This window comes from Cryptomeria japonica, chromosome 2 (assembly GCF_030272615.1).
Source record: "Cryptomeria japonica chromosome 2, Sugi_1.0, whole genome shotgun sequence".
NCBI lineage: Eukaryota > Viridiplantae > Streptophyta > Pinopsida > Cupressales > Cupressaceae > Cryptomeria > Cryptomeria japonica.
This window is the reverse complement of record NC_081406.1, coordinates 209,335,554-209,354,023: the sequence shown is the minus strand read 5'-3', so window position 1 is coordinate 209,354,023 and position 18,470 is coordinate 209,335,554. Positions and strand designations below refer to the sequence as shown.

At 34.5% G+C, this 18,470-nt stretch overlaps 1 protein-coding gene across 1 annotated transcript; it reads right to left on the bottom strand.

Moving 5' to 3' along the window:
- Positions 1 to 10,468: 10,468 nt before the first annotated feature.
- Positions 10,469 to 12,486, bottom strand: LOC131074943 (uncharacterized). Its single transcript, XM_058011684.2, has one exon. It carries the CDS (start codon positions 12,024 to 12,026, stop codon positions 10,626 to 10,628), a length of 1,401 nt encoding a protein of 466 aa, XP_057867667.2. The 5' UTR covers positions 12,027 to 12,486; the 3' UTR covers positions 10,469 to 10,625.
- Positions 12,487 to 18,470: the final 5,984 nt, after the last annotated feature.

The following is an 18,470-nucleotide window of genomic DNA, read 5'->3' as shown; positions in this document are numbered from 1 at the left end:
GAGTGATACCTTCTTTTCTTAAGCCAAGATGGCTCTTACCATCATACCCAAATTTTTGCAAGATCTTGAATCCTTTGCCATACTTTTCACATGGTATCTTGACATGGTTTTGTGTATCTTCTTCAGGTTCTTTATAAAGCATTTTATATAAGTCCCCTTCTTCCATCTCACCCCACTTTTGGAATATAGTAGGATCCCATTTTAGTGAAATGATAGATACTCTTTTAGAAGGATGTGGTCATCCATATTCTTTTGGAGAATCCTTTACTTGTGTTAGGTACATAGCTTGATTTAGAGTGTACTTGCCCATGCCTTTATCCTGGTATTTCCCTTTAAGCTCACCTTGTTTTGATGTTGAAGGTTTTAGTGACTCGGGATCAACATATGCAGATGATGGAGTTGCTTCTTTATTGATAGGTATTTTTGTTTCCAATTTTGACCATAGGTTGTTGCAATATACAAATGATTCAGATCACCATTAATGGTCACTTCAACTCTATTATGTGGGAACTTAATACATTGATGATATGTAGAAGGAACAACTATCATTTCATGAATCCATGGGCGTCCCAAGAGTATATTATATGTGAGCTCTAAATCAAGGACTTGACACACCACATCCTTCATAACTAGCCCAACTCTGAGAGGTAAGGTGATTGTGCCCTTGGATGAGCACTCTTCGTCATCATATGCTTTAATGGTGATTGCATGTGTAGAATTCACAACCTTTTCAAAATATCCCAATTGTTTAATAGTGTTCAATATACAAATGTTTAGACCTTCTCCTCCATCTATCAAGACTCGTTTTATTCGGTTTTTATAGATAAAGGCTTCAATATGTAGAGGTGCATTATGAGGCTAGGTTATGGATGCGTCATCAGCTTTTGTGAATGTGAGGGTATGCAGAATGAAAAGATACCCCACCATGGCTTGAAACCGGTCCATGTTCAGATCACTAGGTACAGAATTATCTCTCAAGGTCTTATCAAGGATGGATTTATGTGTGGAGGATATGCATAAAATATCAAGGATGGAAATGAGGGCGGGTGTCTTCCCTAACTGATCTACAAGGTCATACTCATTCTTTGTGGATGAAGAGGTTGTGGTCTTGGATGGAACACCTTGCATGGTGAATTTACCTCAATGGGTTGTGCCATTACATTCAGAGGTTTCATCTTTAGAAGATGAGAAAGATGGTCCAATGCCTTTCAAAACAACCTTACTCCTTTGGGTAGAACCTTCAAGAGCTTTTTCCTTTATGATAATGGTAGAGACATGATTATCCATTGAAATGTGATTTATAATGGAATCATAGTCATAAGGCATCTTGGTATAATTAGCTTGATTATCCGTAGTTTTTTATTTTCCCTTGTCATGTTTAGGAAATGGCTCCTTGAACATCACATGCTCTTCATTGGAGGTGTGACCATCAAATTCAATGTCGCCTCTATCAATGAGATCATGTATGATATTCTTCAATCTGTGACAATCGCTAGTTAAATGCCCTTTACTCTTGTGATATTCGCAATATTCATCATCATTCCACCAATTTGGTTTTACCTTTGGCTCATATGGTGGATTATCTGGTAGTGTTATGAGCTTGTTTGCTACTAACTTCTTGAATGCCATTTCAATTGGTTCTCCCAATGGAGTGTACTTTCTTCGAGGTTTTGATTGCCTTTGATTGCTCACTTGATTGTTCGTATTAGAATAACTTGCACCGGAGAAATTTATCTTAGGTTTCACAACATTTGAATCTACTACCCCGTCATTGACTGTGTTCTTATTCTTGTTCCAAAAGCGGGGTTTGTCTTTCCCATTTGTTTCCTCTTTGTTCTCTTTGAATATCTTGATGACACCTTGTTCAATAAGGACTTTCTTTGTTGCCATTCCTTTCTCAATGACCTCCTTGAAAGTAGACAAACAAGCTTTTCTTAGCTCATAACCAATATCCTTATTGACGTTTTGTGTGAACTTTTTTACCATTTGTTTTTGCGGGATATCACAAGAGAATTGACTAGAAAGACCATTCCATCACTGTAAGAATGAAGCAAAAGATTCCCCATTTTTCTGCCTAGTATTGCACAAGGTAGCTACTGACACATTTGTTTCAATGAAATATGAGAACTGTTGTATAGTAGCCTCAGTTAGATCACTCCATGACTTAATTCTAGGTGGAAGTTGGGAGAACCATTCCATTTCTTGCTCGCCTAAGCTTTGTGGAAACAATCTCATCAAATATGTTTCTTCTCCCGCTACCTCAATGCAAGTTGTAAAAAATTGTCTTATGTGTGCCTTAGGATCCCCTTTGACTTTGTACTTGTCAAAATTTGATGTCAAAAAATGTGGAGGGAATGGAGGCATTGGAATGCTTCTATCAAATGGGTAAGGACATATATCTTTCATTGTGTACTATTGCTTTGGTGTATTCATGTCTGTCATTTGCTTTTGTAAATCCTTTATCTGTTGTTGCAAGTCATTCTTGGGTGGTGTCTTTTCTCTTTGAGCTAGTCCCATGCTTGAGCCACCGAGTGGAGGAGGAGGGATATAATGCATATATGGATGGTATTGATTATAGATGTGTTCATATGGAGGAGGGACATAGTTGTATCTTGCATATGGACCACTTGGTATGGTGTTGTAATGAGGAGCACTAGGTCTAGGTCGATACATGTCATGACCATGAGGATAGGAGGTGTCATAAGAATGATCTTGGATATTGCCCCCAAATCTGACATAGGGTCTCCTCGTGTCATGATTTTGATTGTTCACATGAGTGTAATTGTATGCATTGGTATTATCTTGAGTATCATCATGGTCATGCATGGTGGTAGTTCTTCTCCATGGGAAAGGACGACTGTGGGGTTGTTCATGAGATATTCTATCATAACTGGCATGAGAATGAGTGTATGTGTTTGGAATTTTAAGTTTTTGGAATAGGAGGAAGGTGACTCAAGCACAAGACGCTCTTTCTTACCACCACTATTGGGCCTCCTTTGTCTTGTATTAACTTGATTTATTTGGTTTATATCATCTTCCAAAATTTGTGACATATCAAAATCACGGGGTAATCTTGTTCCTCTTTGTGCCATAACTTGTAGGAAATATTGTCTATCCCTCTTCATGATTTCTTGAACTCGTTTATTAAAATGGGGATCCATGATAGTTTCCTCAACTTTTGTAAAATCCATGGATACATTGTCATTGTCATTTTCATTTCAAATGTTGTTGTCATTTTCTGGTATATTACTACGGTTTTCAAATGGATTGTAGAATTCATCTCCGTCAAACTCATAAGTACTCATTTTTAAAGACCTTAAAACTTCTTTGGCTTCCTTTCTAGACCTCTGTGAATGAGTTTCAACCATGAACTAAAGTCTTGACCAAAATGAAAGGTAAGATGAAAATGCAAAGACTATGGAAGAAGGTGTATGAAATGTAGATGAATCTAGGGTAAACTTGCAATGTTCAAGAGTATAAGACCAAAGTGTGTACGAGTAAGGTGTGGCTTCCAAAGAGATGATGGATCTCTTGATGAGGAAAGTTGACCTTGACTCAAGAAGACCAAATGACACCCTAAGATGATAAATCTTGATGTGGGAATCATCTAGTGTTGTGTTGTAGTATGTTTGCAAAGTTTGATGAGGACAAGTAAGGTAACCTTTTGACTCAAATTTGGAAGATATGTATGATGGAAATGAAAGTGAGGGAAAATAACTGAGTATGTGTGACCAAGACGGGTTGACTGAAGAATGAAGCCCTATAGGAAGCAACCTTAGAAGCTCTTTGAATCTGAAAACTTAAGTTCTTTTGTTCTCAAGAGTTTTCTGTAATCTTTCAACAGTGAACATAGACGCAATTTTTACCAACCCAGATGTGACTTTTGATCACAAACGTAGTTTTAGTAGACATAGACGTGGTTTCCTAATGATAATGACAATTTTATCCTGAAAATAAAAAACACAATGCTGCTCTACACAGACATGATTTCTGAACCTAGACATTGTTTAAACTGACAGAGACACAATTTCTGAAAATGTGACAATTTCTTACTGATGATTCTATTGCAGGACACAGATGCAATTATGTTCTACACAGACACTATTTTTGGACATAGACATTGTTTTAAGTGTCACCGATGCGTTTTATGATACACTGCTCAATTTTGTCTGATTTTAAAGTTGTTTATTGTGACCAAATCTCAATGTTTTGACTCTTTTTGTGGCAAGAGGACACAATAACAGTGAAGACTCAATGTTTGAAAGTGTTTTATCCAAAGGATAAAAAATGTTCCCAAATGTGAAGTGTGATGTGAAATGTTTTTTCATACACTTGAAAACACGATAGACACAATGTTTATTTGTTTTTTCTTGAAAATGTTTGAGCGTTGTGATCATGCAAGCACAAATCCTAGGGCTAGTCGGGACAATAGTTGTTGAATCTCACTTGGGGGATTACCCCGAGCTACGCAATTCAGAGAAGATACTTAGATGCTTGACCTCACTGGCTCCACCCTCGGCACTCACTTCTCTAGGGCAGCCAAGCAACAGTCCCCATGAAAACTCCTCGTGGCAAACTTTGTATCTCTACTAAGAACTGTAAGAATGTGAGCCACTTCAAAGGTCCGACCTCCTACGCCAACAAGTAGAAGGTTTTTGGCTTCTAACACAAAATGGTGTTTGTAAGGGCATTCATTTGAGTGGCTATAATTAGCAACATGTTATGCTTCGTTAAATGGAGGACCACCTAGCCTATAGAGGTTGCGCTCTATAGGGTTTATGGGGAGTCATAACATAATTATAGCAGCATGTAACACCTGTTGCTTGCAACTTTTGTCACAAACACTTTTATTTATAGTGGCTTGGAAGAGCTTGGCTTTAGCCCGTTACCACTTGGGTTGTTCCCTCTCACTTGGCCTTATGGGCTACTCGGGAGGCAGGCCCTCTACAAGGAAAAACACAAAGAGCCTATTGCTCAAGACACAAAAGACATTGTTAATTTTAGAGCACCAGTTCAAGTGTTTTGCTAGACTAAAGAAGACAAAGCAAGCAATTTCAAAATCAAATCTTTGCCAAATGTCCTGCACCAAACCGATCAGTAGTTTTGAAATGATACCCCTCTTGCAAACACGCAAGTTAGGTAAATTTTAAAATCCAAAAGACTGTGAAATAGGGACCTTCAACAAGACGTTTTTCTTCTTTTTAAACAGCTGCACCACTTCATTAGTCGGATCAAAAGAGGTTAGCCCTAAAACCCAAATCTGAAAACCCTAAATGAAAGCCAAAAAAGAAAAACTAAAAACATAGACGTGGCTATAGCAGACGCAAAAAGATGAGACAGAGACGCAGTTTCCCAAATCTGAGACCTGCAAAGAAAACCAAAAAATGCAGATGCGACAAAAACCCGCACAAACGCAAGATCTGGACACAAATGCGATAATATTGTTCACAAATGTGATTCCAGAGACCTGAAACTGCAAACTGAGCAAAAAACCTTGCAAAAAATAAAAACGCAACTATATGTAACATAGACGTGATAAGAAAACAAAAACATGATAATATGTTGCACAAACGCAATTTCAGGGTGACAGATCTGCAAAAATAGCAGAAAATCATAAACACAAAAATAACAGTCATAGACATGGAAACGACAAATGCAATCAGATTTGTGGCAGACGCAGAATCGTCACAATGTCGAACCTGCAACTTTCAAAAACATAAAATCTACAAATAAGATGTCAAAATAAAAGGGACAGGAGTCCCACTGGGATTGCCAAAATGTATATGGTGAAAAGTGGATAGTGAAAAACAACAATATTGAAAGACTAACAAGGATCCAACCACCAAACCCTAGCCTAAAAATGAAAGCAATCCACCATACACAAATGAAGATACCTGAGACCATGCAAATAAACTAAATAAACCAAATATACCATTCACACGTCTAGTAGGGTTTCAATCTTCATCTCTTCCTATCTCTATTGATCTTGTTTGATATATTTGCTCATAGATTTTATGTGTGCACAAGAGCTCAACAAAGATCGAAAATGTGGTTGATAGCTTGATCGCAAAAAGGCTTGATTGGAACATTAGTATGTTCATTAGGGTTTGATAATAAAGGAGAGTATCCTCTTATATAGAGAACACTATAAGAAATGGAGGGATAAGATTAAGAGGTGTAAAGGTAAATGGTTGGCTAGGATTAAAGGGTAGGTAGAGGAAATAATTAAATGATAAAGGGGGTAGGTAAGAAAAGAATTAAGAGATGAATGGCATGTGTCATGGGTAGAAAAGGCTAATGCATTAATTAAATAAATAAAGATTTATTTAATTAATAGAAGAAGTGGGATCAATTAAACAATTAAAATATTTATTTAATTTAGGAAAGGGACAATTTAAATAAATAAGAGTATTTATTTAAATGAGGAAAGGCTTAGAAGAGGATAAATGAATTAATTAAATAAATAAGAACTTATTTAATTAATAGACTTAGGATAAAATAATTAAATAAATAAAAATATTTATTTAATTAGACAGGACAATTTTAGGTGTCTACAGTACTCCTTTCATTATGAGTCTAATTGTGCACTCTGCTTAGTACTTATTTTAGTTTTATGTTCCCCTATGCATTTTAGGACCATTTCTAGCCTTGAATTAACCCTCAACTCCAAAATATGAGTCCTATCCTATTTTAAAACTTCAACACGCTACTTTTTGGACCCTTAATTTAGTTTGCCCTTTTTCTTACTTCATCTCAAGCCTGTTTGTGGTTCTACCCTATTTTAAATTTTAAAGAACTTTATTCCCCACCTAAATGTCATCAATCCTAATATAAATTCCAACAATATTAGGGCCCTATTATCTCACTTCCTTGAAAATCAAGGTCTATTTTGTTGGGACACTATTCAAAAGTATGAAGTGTCTAATGCTTTTTGGCAGAAACTTTACAAGAGCAATGTGTTAGCCTTAACATTATCGAATCTAGTATTGAGATTGGGACATGACCATTATAAGTCAACCTTTTATGAATTCAAAGCTTGTAACTAATATAAGGAAGTTATCTTTCCTCATTTGACACTTAATTGAAGTGCAATCCTTATGATGAGAGAGCTCTATAAAAAGTGAGTCTACAGTTTTACAAATTTGAGGAATAATTTAGCAACATCAAGTCTTCACCAACATTTTCTCATCATGATGGAAGCTTCAATGAATGTTGGAGGATGATAGGGAGTCATTGACTGATGATTGTTTGTACCTCTCCCTGAGGGTTTGGTATGATTTCATGTCATTCTTACATTTATGCAATTTAGCTTCAGATCTGAGTTTTATCATTGTGTTGTGTGATTCATGTATTCTTGAGTTAATTCATGCATCACCTTTGATTGTCTCATTTAGGGTTTTCTCTAATATACTTGAGTAGGAATCTTATTTATGTTTATGCATTTATGATCATTACAATCTTAGACACTCTTAATATTTAGACCACACATTGTTGTTTTTAGATTTAACTTGGTTATTTGTAGAGGTGGAGATCATCAAAATAGGGTAGGGGCTTGACCAAGGCAAGCCCCTATATAGACACAACCCCATCTTCCCTCTCTTTCGTAGGTTTTGAAACATGTCTTAGTTGAACTTTGAAGATACATAAGCACTCGTGACTCGAAGAAAAACTTCTTTAGAAATTTCATCAGAAAGGGCCTAGATATTGATAACAAGTGCATATGTCCTTAGGACTAGGGCTACTAGAACCATAGTCCTTGTTTTGGTTGGAATTTTGTAGGAAGATAGCACAAAGACTTTGAATTTCAGATCTTCTTTCCATACTCAATTGAGCATCAGTTAGGACTAGGGTGCCTAGTCATAGTGTCCACTCAGTTTCAACTTTGCTTTCTGTCACAAGTGGATTTCTTAGTTTTTGTTCCACTTTTATATTGTTCAGTAGCCTTTAGATTCTTTGCCATTCAATTTAATCAGTTTATGTGTTCATTCATACATGCCTTAGGACCTAGTTAGTTCATGTTTGAATCAATCAATAAACCTTTCAAGAGACAAAGGAATAGAACCTAGGGATTGCTTGACTCTCTTTAAGTAAAATTAATTCAAGAATGCACCCCTTTGTGGTTTGTATTCTGATGTTTAATGAAACAGGGTTTGGTCCTAGATGAATTGATAGCTAGAGTTGTCCATCTTCTTTTCATCCTAAACAAGATTATTTAATATTAAACTTTATAGTACCATTTTAACACACACGTATAATCAAATGCATGTGAAAAGAAAGAAGAACTAAGGCAATGCCATATGCATATTTAAGTTTAAGATGAATATATAATAGATGATACATATGTAAGCATCATCAAGCTAATCCAAGTTAGGGTTTTATATAATAGATGCATCATAAGGAACATAAAAATAACAAGAGGAATTTTATACATTTAAGAGGAGGCATCACAAACATGGAATCAACATAACATGCAAGTAAGTAGATTTATCACAAGAAAAATGTGATTGACTTAAAGTAGGCTATTATGATGGATCATATATAAAGAAAGGGTATAGAAACTAAGCTAGAGTTGTACATCCATCATAGGTGAAGGTATTGAAGGATCCATGTAAAATAGGGTAGATTTTTTATTTGAATGATAGGTAAAAAAAATCAACAAAATTTGTTAAGTCAAAAGTTGAAAGAGATTAAGAATTTTTTGGAAAGGTACTAGGTGGGTTTGAAGTGTTGGGGTTCATAAAAATAGAGGGAAATAAACCACCTATGAATATCTAGCTCTAATAAAAAGATAAAATAATGATTCTAATTAAACCTAAATAAGTGAGCTAACAGTACAAAATGCAAAGTAAATGAGAGGATAAAAATTCACATTGCTTCGTTCATTGAATCTATGTGGTCAATGATAGGTGTTTTATTCTAAAATGTTCTTGATGATAATTTTTTTTATTCATTCAACACCTCTCTACATGTCATAAATTTTCATACTATTTTGTTTTACATCTAGATAAGGAAAAACTCATAGATCTATTATAGGATACATTTTTAGGGTGTATATCCACCATCTACTACTTTGTGACAATTTTCTACGTTTGCATATGCTTGATGTTTGTGAGGCTAAAAAGGTGGAAGAATCACTTTTGTCTAAAGAAAAGATAGAGCTTCCTTGATAATCAATCAACCTACTTTTTTCGATGTACAATTTTGAGAAACACACCAAGCAAGTACAAAAGTGCCTAATTAAAGTGAAATATTTGTTAATGTGATGCTAATGCAAACTTTGAATGAGATTCTCTGATGATCTTGACCAATGATAATTAATGACATGATATTGTCCTTAAATACAAGATCCTAGATGTCAAGGTGTTTTAGCACACAAGCTCACAAGTAATTATTATATTTCTAAAAGAGTCAACTCCAAAAACAAGAAAATGAAGTTTAAATCGAGGGAAGTAGGATGTGGGTGTGGTCTAATCTAGGGGACATGATTATAGACCTATGATCTAATCTAAGAAGGTAAAATCACAAGGGAAATGATTTCTAAGACAATATAATAGCAACTAAGAATTATAGGTTCAAGTTAGAATAAACTTATACTTGAGACAAGTTAAACATTATGATATTACATTTAAAGTAGTGCAACAAAAGTAAGAGTAAAATGAATGGTAAAAAGACAAAGTAAACACTTTATCCTTATGATTTAAAATGCTTCTAGAAAAAAATGAGCCTTTTTGGAACACACATTCTTATTACATATCATAGATTATGATCCAAAATATTAATCTAAAAAATTGATAATTCTTTCTAAAACAATTTCAAATCATATTACAATAGACTATGAAATGTAATCTCTAACTTTATCTCTTACGCAAATCCAATAATATAACCCTCCTTACAATACTACAAATTTTTTAATATTTACATCTTTTAAAAAATATCTATACTTCACCATTAATAAAAATATTTTCAAATATTTTAATGCAATGTCTCAATTGATTTTGTAAGCTTTATTGAACTCTAAATTAAGATAAAATGTTTTAAAATCTCCTTACTTTTTTAGTTCATTCCTATTTTCATACAAAAAAATATGTGTTTGTTTTGGTTAGAAATAATATTCAGAAGATGTTAATAATAGAATATAGGGGGCATGAAAAGAGTGACCCATCTCATCGTTTATCTAGAATGAAAGTGTTTAAGTATAGACATTAAATTTTCAGTGGATGTTAATATGTTTGAAGGCTTCTAAATTAAAGTGTGTTTATCTTTTTGAATCAATGTTTCGGATCAATACTCCATGATCCATCATCATGATAGTAAGCTAGAGAACATAAAATAGATCATAGAATATGATCCAAAATGTTGATGGTTCAAAAAGACACACAATTTAATCCAAATACCTTCAAGCATAATGCTTAAGTAAACAAACTTATTGTAAATATATATATTTCTATTGCTCTTTATTTATTGATATTATGAGAGAAATATTTTAATACTCTTTCCCCATACACATTAATTATAAAATATAATGTGCCTAACCAAATTTCCAACTTAGGAAAAGACAAAAGCACTAGGCGACATTATTTCCTCAGTTTATTTTCAATGGTTATACATATATATAATCTACTGTTTTACCCCCACCATTGATGCACTGCAACACCCTTTTCTCTGAGCAAACCATAGAGTGACAGGCATTCCCAATATGATCTCCTATGCTTCTGCTTCTTCTTATAGGGAGTCTGGTAATGACATTCAAGGAAGAGCTCATCAACAAGGCACAGGGCTCCACTCCTCAGCAAATATGGCACTAACTGGAATTCAGCTCCATCAACATCCATTGTCATAACAACATAGTCATCTGCAGTCACAGTTTTTGTCAACCAATCTGCCAAGCCCAATCCTTCTCTTTTCTGTTCATTCTGTACTCCACTTTCATTCTTAACCCAATCACCAAAAGGAAGCACTTTTACCTGTACTTGATCTGCATACTCAGTCTCAAATGACCCATCTGCTTCAATTGCAAATAAATCAAACTTATGGTTGTGCATGGGATAGTGAGACTGAAACCATGAACCAATGCTTGATTTGTAACTGTTAGCCCCTACATCAATATATGCATAGCCTGTGGAATCCAGAGGATAACCTAGTATGTTGGGGAGATACTGGATGTTGCTGTGGAGGTTTTCATTAGATTCTATCCAAGAAGCTCTTGGTGGTTCTAGAAGAATGTGTTCTAGATTCTTTATTGATGCCCTTTTCTTTTCACTCATGGGGCACTCATTGGCCATTTCTGGGATCATTTCAATGAGGTTTGGTGCCTGGTATACCTTTCTGAAAGCAATCACAGTGTCAAGCCCAAATACATCAAATCTCCTCAGATACACAGTTCTGAAATTAGGCATGAGCTCAAGTAGGCTGTTTAGATTCAATGCAGCTGCATCAAGTGAAAGATGCACAGCAAAAACACCTCCAATCTTGAGAGTTTGATCCACTTCAGCAATAGGAAAATATGGATGTGAAGATTTCACTGCACTCAACTCAAAGTCAAATAAGTTATTATTAGCAAATATGTCTTGTTGGGTATCTTTTTCATAAACCACATTCAATCCATTAATTCTCAGAGTTTCTTTCTTGGATAGTTTCCCAATTCCAAGGCACAGGGCCCTGTCCCCTGTCTTCAACAATCCTTCAGACATCATATCTTGGAAAACCATAGACAATGTGTGACTTGACCATTGAACCTCACTAGACAGAACAGTGTTGACAGCTGCATGATCTGACTCTGCAGGCCTGTTGGACTTTGATTTATCACAGAAAAAAGAAAAAGTAGCCAAGGCCAGAAGCAAGAATACAGATCTTGATATAACTCTCAGAATAGCAATGCAACCCCATGATGGTCTTATCACAAATTGCATATCAGAGGAGGCGGCTGGTAAGGGCATTGGCATGGACATTATATGGGCATTGCTGATTCTGTTTCTGTTCACCTTTTCTCTGTGGAAAATCAACTTCTCCTCCCTACCCAAATTCATCTTGAAGGAAATAGAGAATATAATTGACTCTTTATCTGTTTGCAAAGATTTCTAGGGACCTTAAAAGAAATTGATGACTTATAAACCAGGGAGAAAATGGAGAACAGTTCCACCCACAAGAGTTACAAGAATATGATGCATAGTTCTTGCAGAAACAGACAGATAACCATCTACCAGGCTCTGTAATATTTCAGAGCACTGCATAGGAATTCCATTCTAATTTAAGTCAACTATCAATCCACTGAAAGAAAATGAATGAATGAATGGAACAAACAGAGTAAGACCTGCTACATTTATATGTTGTGAGATGAACTTGAACAGTATCCACGCACCATAGTTATATCTACTCTGCTCTAAATATCATCTCCTCCCCTGCTTTAATTGCTTCAGTTTTTCTCTTCTTTCCACCATTACTGGTACAAAACATGAGATCTGGGATTGGCATATACAGAAGAAATATAGTGTATAAAAATGATTAGATTCCATAAAAGCTGCTTCCCAATGCAGTGTACATTCGCATCAAACATAAGACCTCATCCAGCTTTGAAAACATCGTCAGAAGTTACAATCGATGGAATTTTCGTACTTGTTCTGGGAGTCTTTAGTTGGTGGTATGGTTGAACAAACAGATATCTCACACGTCTAAAATTCGCATCAACACCATTATCAATGTGCCCAACCTTTGCAAATCAAGTATGTTTTGACTGAAACCAGAATAAAATTGTAATAATAATGTACTATATAATGTTTGTTATTTATCTTTAGATCTTATGCTTTTAACATGCTATTGTTTAGGCAGATTTTTGAGAGGTAGTAGTTGTTGGAATCGTTTCAATCTCTCCCTCAGACTGAAGTTTCGGGGACGGATTTTAAATATTCATATGATAATATTGATAAATCATTCATCATATACATTATATATAGCAATTGAGTTGAATTGAGAGTTCAAATGAGAGTTTAAATTTATAAATCCGTATACATGATGTAATGTAATAGTTAATATATGAGGAGGCGTCTCTTACCGTCCCCCATACCTAGATGGTTCCCCCTGATTTTTCTCGAAGCATATCCTCGGGTAACACTGTGAAGCAGCTACTAAAGGACCCATGACCCAAGGCTCTTTACACAAATTGTTGGAATCGTTTGCCATCGCGTCAAAAGTTCTAACTATCAACACCGATACAAACGTGAGATTTAACTCGAGCCACAGGAGGTGGTTAAGCCATGTCACGAGTCCCTAATAGATGCTGACCACCAAGTCAACAGTAATAGAATATGTTATTACTTCCTTATTATAAATTTATTTTATAAATGTATCAATTATAAATTAACATCTTTAATCATATAAATGAAACTAATATATCTGAAAATAAATTGTTTAAATTTTAAAAATTATATTAAAACATAAATAAAATTTAATTTAAATTCTTAAAAATCAATATGTCAATACATCAATTGTTTTATGTATCATTTTAGATTCAAATTAGATCAAACTTAAAGAAAGTTTGAGAGTAAATAAAAGTATAAATAGAAATAAGAATTAATGGAGTTGGTATTACAACTTTAATTTTCTAAATTTTGTTTTTAACTACACTCACAACTATCATAGAATATCCAACAATTCCTATTATAAACATTGTATATTGGTGAATCTAAGATGATTGATTGGACTTTTCTTTTCTTGGTGGGTAATGAACCGAAGCTGATAAGGTGTACAATACCCTACCCCCTTGTGATTGATTGGACCTTTGTTTCTTTGTTGGTTCCTTCTATAATTTTTTTTAGAAGTTGGTCCAATCAATTTGCCTTCTTCATTTTAATCATGCAAGTGACTCCTAATGTTCTTGAAATTCCTTTTAATGCATCAAAATTCAACTTATACTAGCCTTTTGGGGTTCCCTTAGATTTGTTTCCTAACCTTTGAAATGAGAAAGATTTCCCTTTTCAATATTGTGAAGCTATTAAACTATTTAAAACTTCAACAACCGATGATTCCAATTTATTAAGAAAGATTGTCTCTAATAACTCTCTTAATATAACATATATTTTTTTTTTCTCGTATAATTATTGATGGACATATGATCCATATATTTGGAAAAATAGACAATTTTTTTAGGATGGATAAATATTGAAGGAGAATTATAATTTCATTTGGTAAAACACTTTTCCATCCCAACATGGCACACAATCACTGGTCCTTTTGTGAAAACTGAAAATTTAATAACAAATGAACTTCATTTACTCACAAAGTACACATCTTGAAAGACCACTATAAACACATTTCTAAACTCTTTTTGTTGTCATAATTTTTTAGAGTGCTACCAAATGAAGACCTTGGCTTTGCGAAGAAACTGTTTGTTCCAACATAGGTGTATAATAATAATGGTCTTTTTTTACTATGTATTCTTCCACCACAAATCTAATCTTTGTTTTATATTTCTCATTTTTTTTGAAATTGCATTTTATTATTTCTTCAATTATATATTTTTATTTATTTATGATTTATCTTAGTGTTGACACATACTTCTCTAGGAGGCACATTCCACTTAAAATTTTCCATTCCTAATAAATAGCCTCGTGTATATTAATAAGAATCATATAATTAACTAATAGATCGGATTCTCTTCATTTTTTGGTGTTTAAAGGATTGTTTATATAGGACAGACTTTCCTTATTAGCCCTTAAGCAAACGGATTTCTAAAGTTAGAACCTACTATAAAAATTTTGTTCTGTGATTAGGATAAGACATGTTACTATTTTAATGGATGACATATATGATATAGTTTTACCAAACTGGCCCGGTTCTTGCAGATTAGCCACTGGAGCAGGTTAGTAGATATAATGCAAGACGAAGTGGGGGTTAGAAATTTCCTTGGGATTTTATTCTTTGTCTTCTATTTATATGCATCTTTCATATATATATGGATTTCTTGGATAAAACATATATATATATTTTTATATTTTCTTTGTCTTTCCTTTGCCTCTGATAATTTTGCTTGTAATTCTTACCTTTTCATAGATTGGTTTATCCTTCCTTAACTACTGATTAGCATTTCTTTTCTTTCATTCAAGCGGCATGTTAAGGTAAATTAGTCTCTGACTTTCATAATTAGCAGTTCTTACTCTATATATTAACAAAAATTTTCCACCTTCCTCTCTCTTTTCTCGTCTCTATAATGCTAATTGTATCGTCCTTGGGAGGTTATGTAATCTTAGATTTGTTTAGTTATATTCATGGCATCTCTTTCCAGATTACTAATGGTAGATATTGGCTTTGTTGAAGTTGGCTAGGAGTTCTTTTGTTTTGTTTCCAATGCTTTAAGGTAGTTAGGAAATGCAAGCCCGCCTCAGGTGAGTGGTTGGGTTCGGTATTTCTTGTTAGACATAAACAATTTTGTTACGGATTTATTTCTGACCTATTCTTTAGATTCTCTTAATTGTGGTTCCAATTGGAATTTGAATTTTATGGAGTGGTTTGCTAACCGTGTGGTGAGAACAATAGTTTGGAAGGCAGGTTTGTATTTGCAAGCAGCTGGATTATATTGGTCTTAGGATGTTGTGGCTCCGACTTGGCAAAGTCTTATATACCTTGTTGTAAGCAGAATCAATGTAATTAAAGCGATTTCTCAAATGTATAGCTCCTTATTGGCATTTTGCCGATCTCTATAATTATTCTGTATAAATCCAGGAGCAAATTTCCTTGGGCAAGGCCAGAGGTTTTCTTCGCCCAATTCTTTCCTACCGGTGCTCACACTGAATCAAGTTGTAAATTTATGTAGCTCTTCTTTAATATAATTAAATTATTCGGCCAATGGCCCATTATCTATCAAAAAAAATAATAAGAATCATATAATTTTCTACTTTTCTCTCATGAATTTCAAAGAATTTGTTTTATTGAATTGAAGTCCTATAAGGAATCTATTAACATGAAGTCATTCCATGAATCCTCCCAAAATTTAGCACTCCTACCATTCCGCATTTCCCAATTTAGATGATAAGTAATGATTAAGCTACTTGATAATAGGAAATTCCATATACTTGAGCCCTTTAAAGGATTTTAAATGCTTAGAATTATAGTCATGACGAAGAATATAAGTATTTATATTGTATATTTTTTAATCTATTTTAGATAAGTCATTTTTTTGATGAATAAGTTACTAGATTATCATTTATAAAATAATATTACACAGATTAAGAAAAAAGCGGGTGGATATAGAATCACACCCTTAGTTTCCATACCAGGAAAACCCAAGAGAATAAAATAAGAAAAAAATATAAATCTACTAAATGAAAATAACAGTAGTGGAGGGAGGAGGAGAAGGATTGTGGTCATTTAATTTTCCTCGTACATAGTTGGGTGTAGAGTATCCACAAGAGGGTACCACTCACCACCATTTTTTCTTTAGTTTGTTCTTCTTTTGTAGTAGCATCCGTTGGTGAAATGGTAAGAGATGACTAAGGAAACTTGATGTTCATAGTCAAACCAACTAGAAGTGTCACCGATAGGCCACCTAGAAGTTCCTCTTGTAGGTAGCAAGCAAGTGAAGTGTCAAAAAATAGGATGCGACCAACCCTATTTACCATGGTCCCTTATTGTGGGTGGGGGAGAAGCCTAGGAGAAAGATTCTTGGGTACCTTAAGTAGAAAGACTACTTCCATATCAACACTCATGAGGTGGCAAGTGCCCACTTGAAGAAGAGGGAGAGAGAGGAACACTAGTCACAACACATGAGGCATTACAATAGTGGTCAATGAGCACTTGAAAATGTGTCACCCTAAGTGAAACCTTGTTTTTTTTTATTGTTGGAAATTGACACTATTGGTTGGTTTCACTATGTTGTCATTGATGACAACATGATTTTGTGTTCCAGCTTCATATGGTGTACCGACAAGCACTTCACAGATTCTAGATTGGCACCGACACCAGCACCAGCAGGACAAAAGGACTTGTTTGGTCACCGGCAATGCAAGCCGACATGGTATAGTAAAGGCCATCGGTATTGGAGGTCGACATATCTTGGATCCGGCATCGGCAATTCGTTTTTATATTTATACATTTATGTTATCTGGCCGACATGTAATCTGATATTGTATATATCTTTGTAAGCCGACATAAGCCAAAAAAATGTTGTATAGGGTATATAGGTCAATTTGATTAGATCATTATAAATGGAGGTAAGGAATCAAGATACAAATGTAATATGATGAAAAATTACTCAGAGAGACTATGTATGTGAGGAATTTATTGTAAGGGTTATTCCGGTAAAGGGGTTTAGGGTTTCTAACCGGAACAGATAGAGCTTAAACCAAAACTGTATTTTGGCATAGAAGATGCTATCTTAGTAGTTCATGGTTCTCTGAATTGTTGTCGAGAATTTTATGTAGTCAGTGAGGCTCCTATTGTGATTGAGCAGTGTACTCTACATTGTAAGCCTTCCTGCAGGTGCATGCCCCTCATAAATTGTAATATCTCTTCATATGGCCAGTGGATTGATATTGTGGATCACAAATCCCACCGTGGTTTTTTCTCTTTGAGGTTTTCCACCTATAAATCTATGTGTTATGATTCTCATTTATGTGTTTGGCTTATTGGTTGCTTTACTTCTTTCAATTCTGTTTATATCGGTATACCGGTTGGTGTATGAATGTTTTGTTAAGGCTAAAATCTACTATTTCGATATAACACTGATTCAACCCCCCCTCTCAGTGTTATTGGTTTCCAACAATTGGTATCAAAGCCTTGTGCCTCAGAGGAAGTTTAACAGCTTGAGGAAGATCTGAAACCAGAATCATTGAATAGGGCTTTGGAGAAGCAACTTGAGATGGCACTTGAAGATTATGATGCTGAAAGATTGAAGAACTTAAAACTACAAGATGTCATCTGTTCAAGCTAGGAGGAAGGAACTTTTGCAAAATTAGGATGATGAAGAGAAAAATGCACATAAGGAGCAATGTCAAAAATTGAGTCAGAAGAACATGGTTATGAAGAATGAAATGAAAGCTATAACTATGAGGATGTCTAAGGAGATTGACGATAGAAAGAAAAAGGAAGAAAATCTTGTTGTATCCATGAAGAACAAATCTGAAGAATGTGGTAGGTTGGTTTATGAAAATGATATGTTGAGAAATGATTTGGCACAATCCCGGAGCAATGAGAAAGAGCTTGAGAGAAAAATGATAATACTAAGAGAAGATTTAACTGCTACAAGTGAGTACAAAGAAAAATTTAAGATCAACTCAGCACAACTTGATGAGTTATTGAAAAGACAAAGACAAACTGGAGATTCCAGTGGACTTGAATTTGAGCAAGGACAGAGTTCTGGTACTACTAATGAAGATCAAAACCATAAGGCACCAGTATGGTAATTCAATGCTTATAAATTCAATGGTAGATGTTTTATTTGCAATAGATTTGGTCACATGGCTAGGCAATGTAGAAAAAGA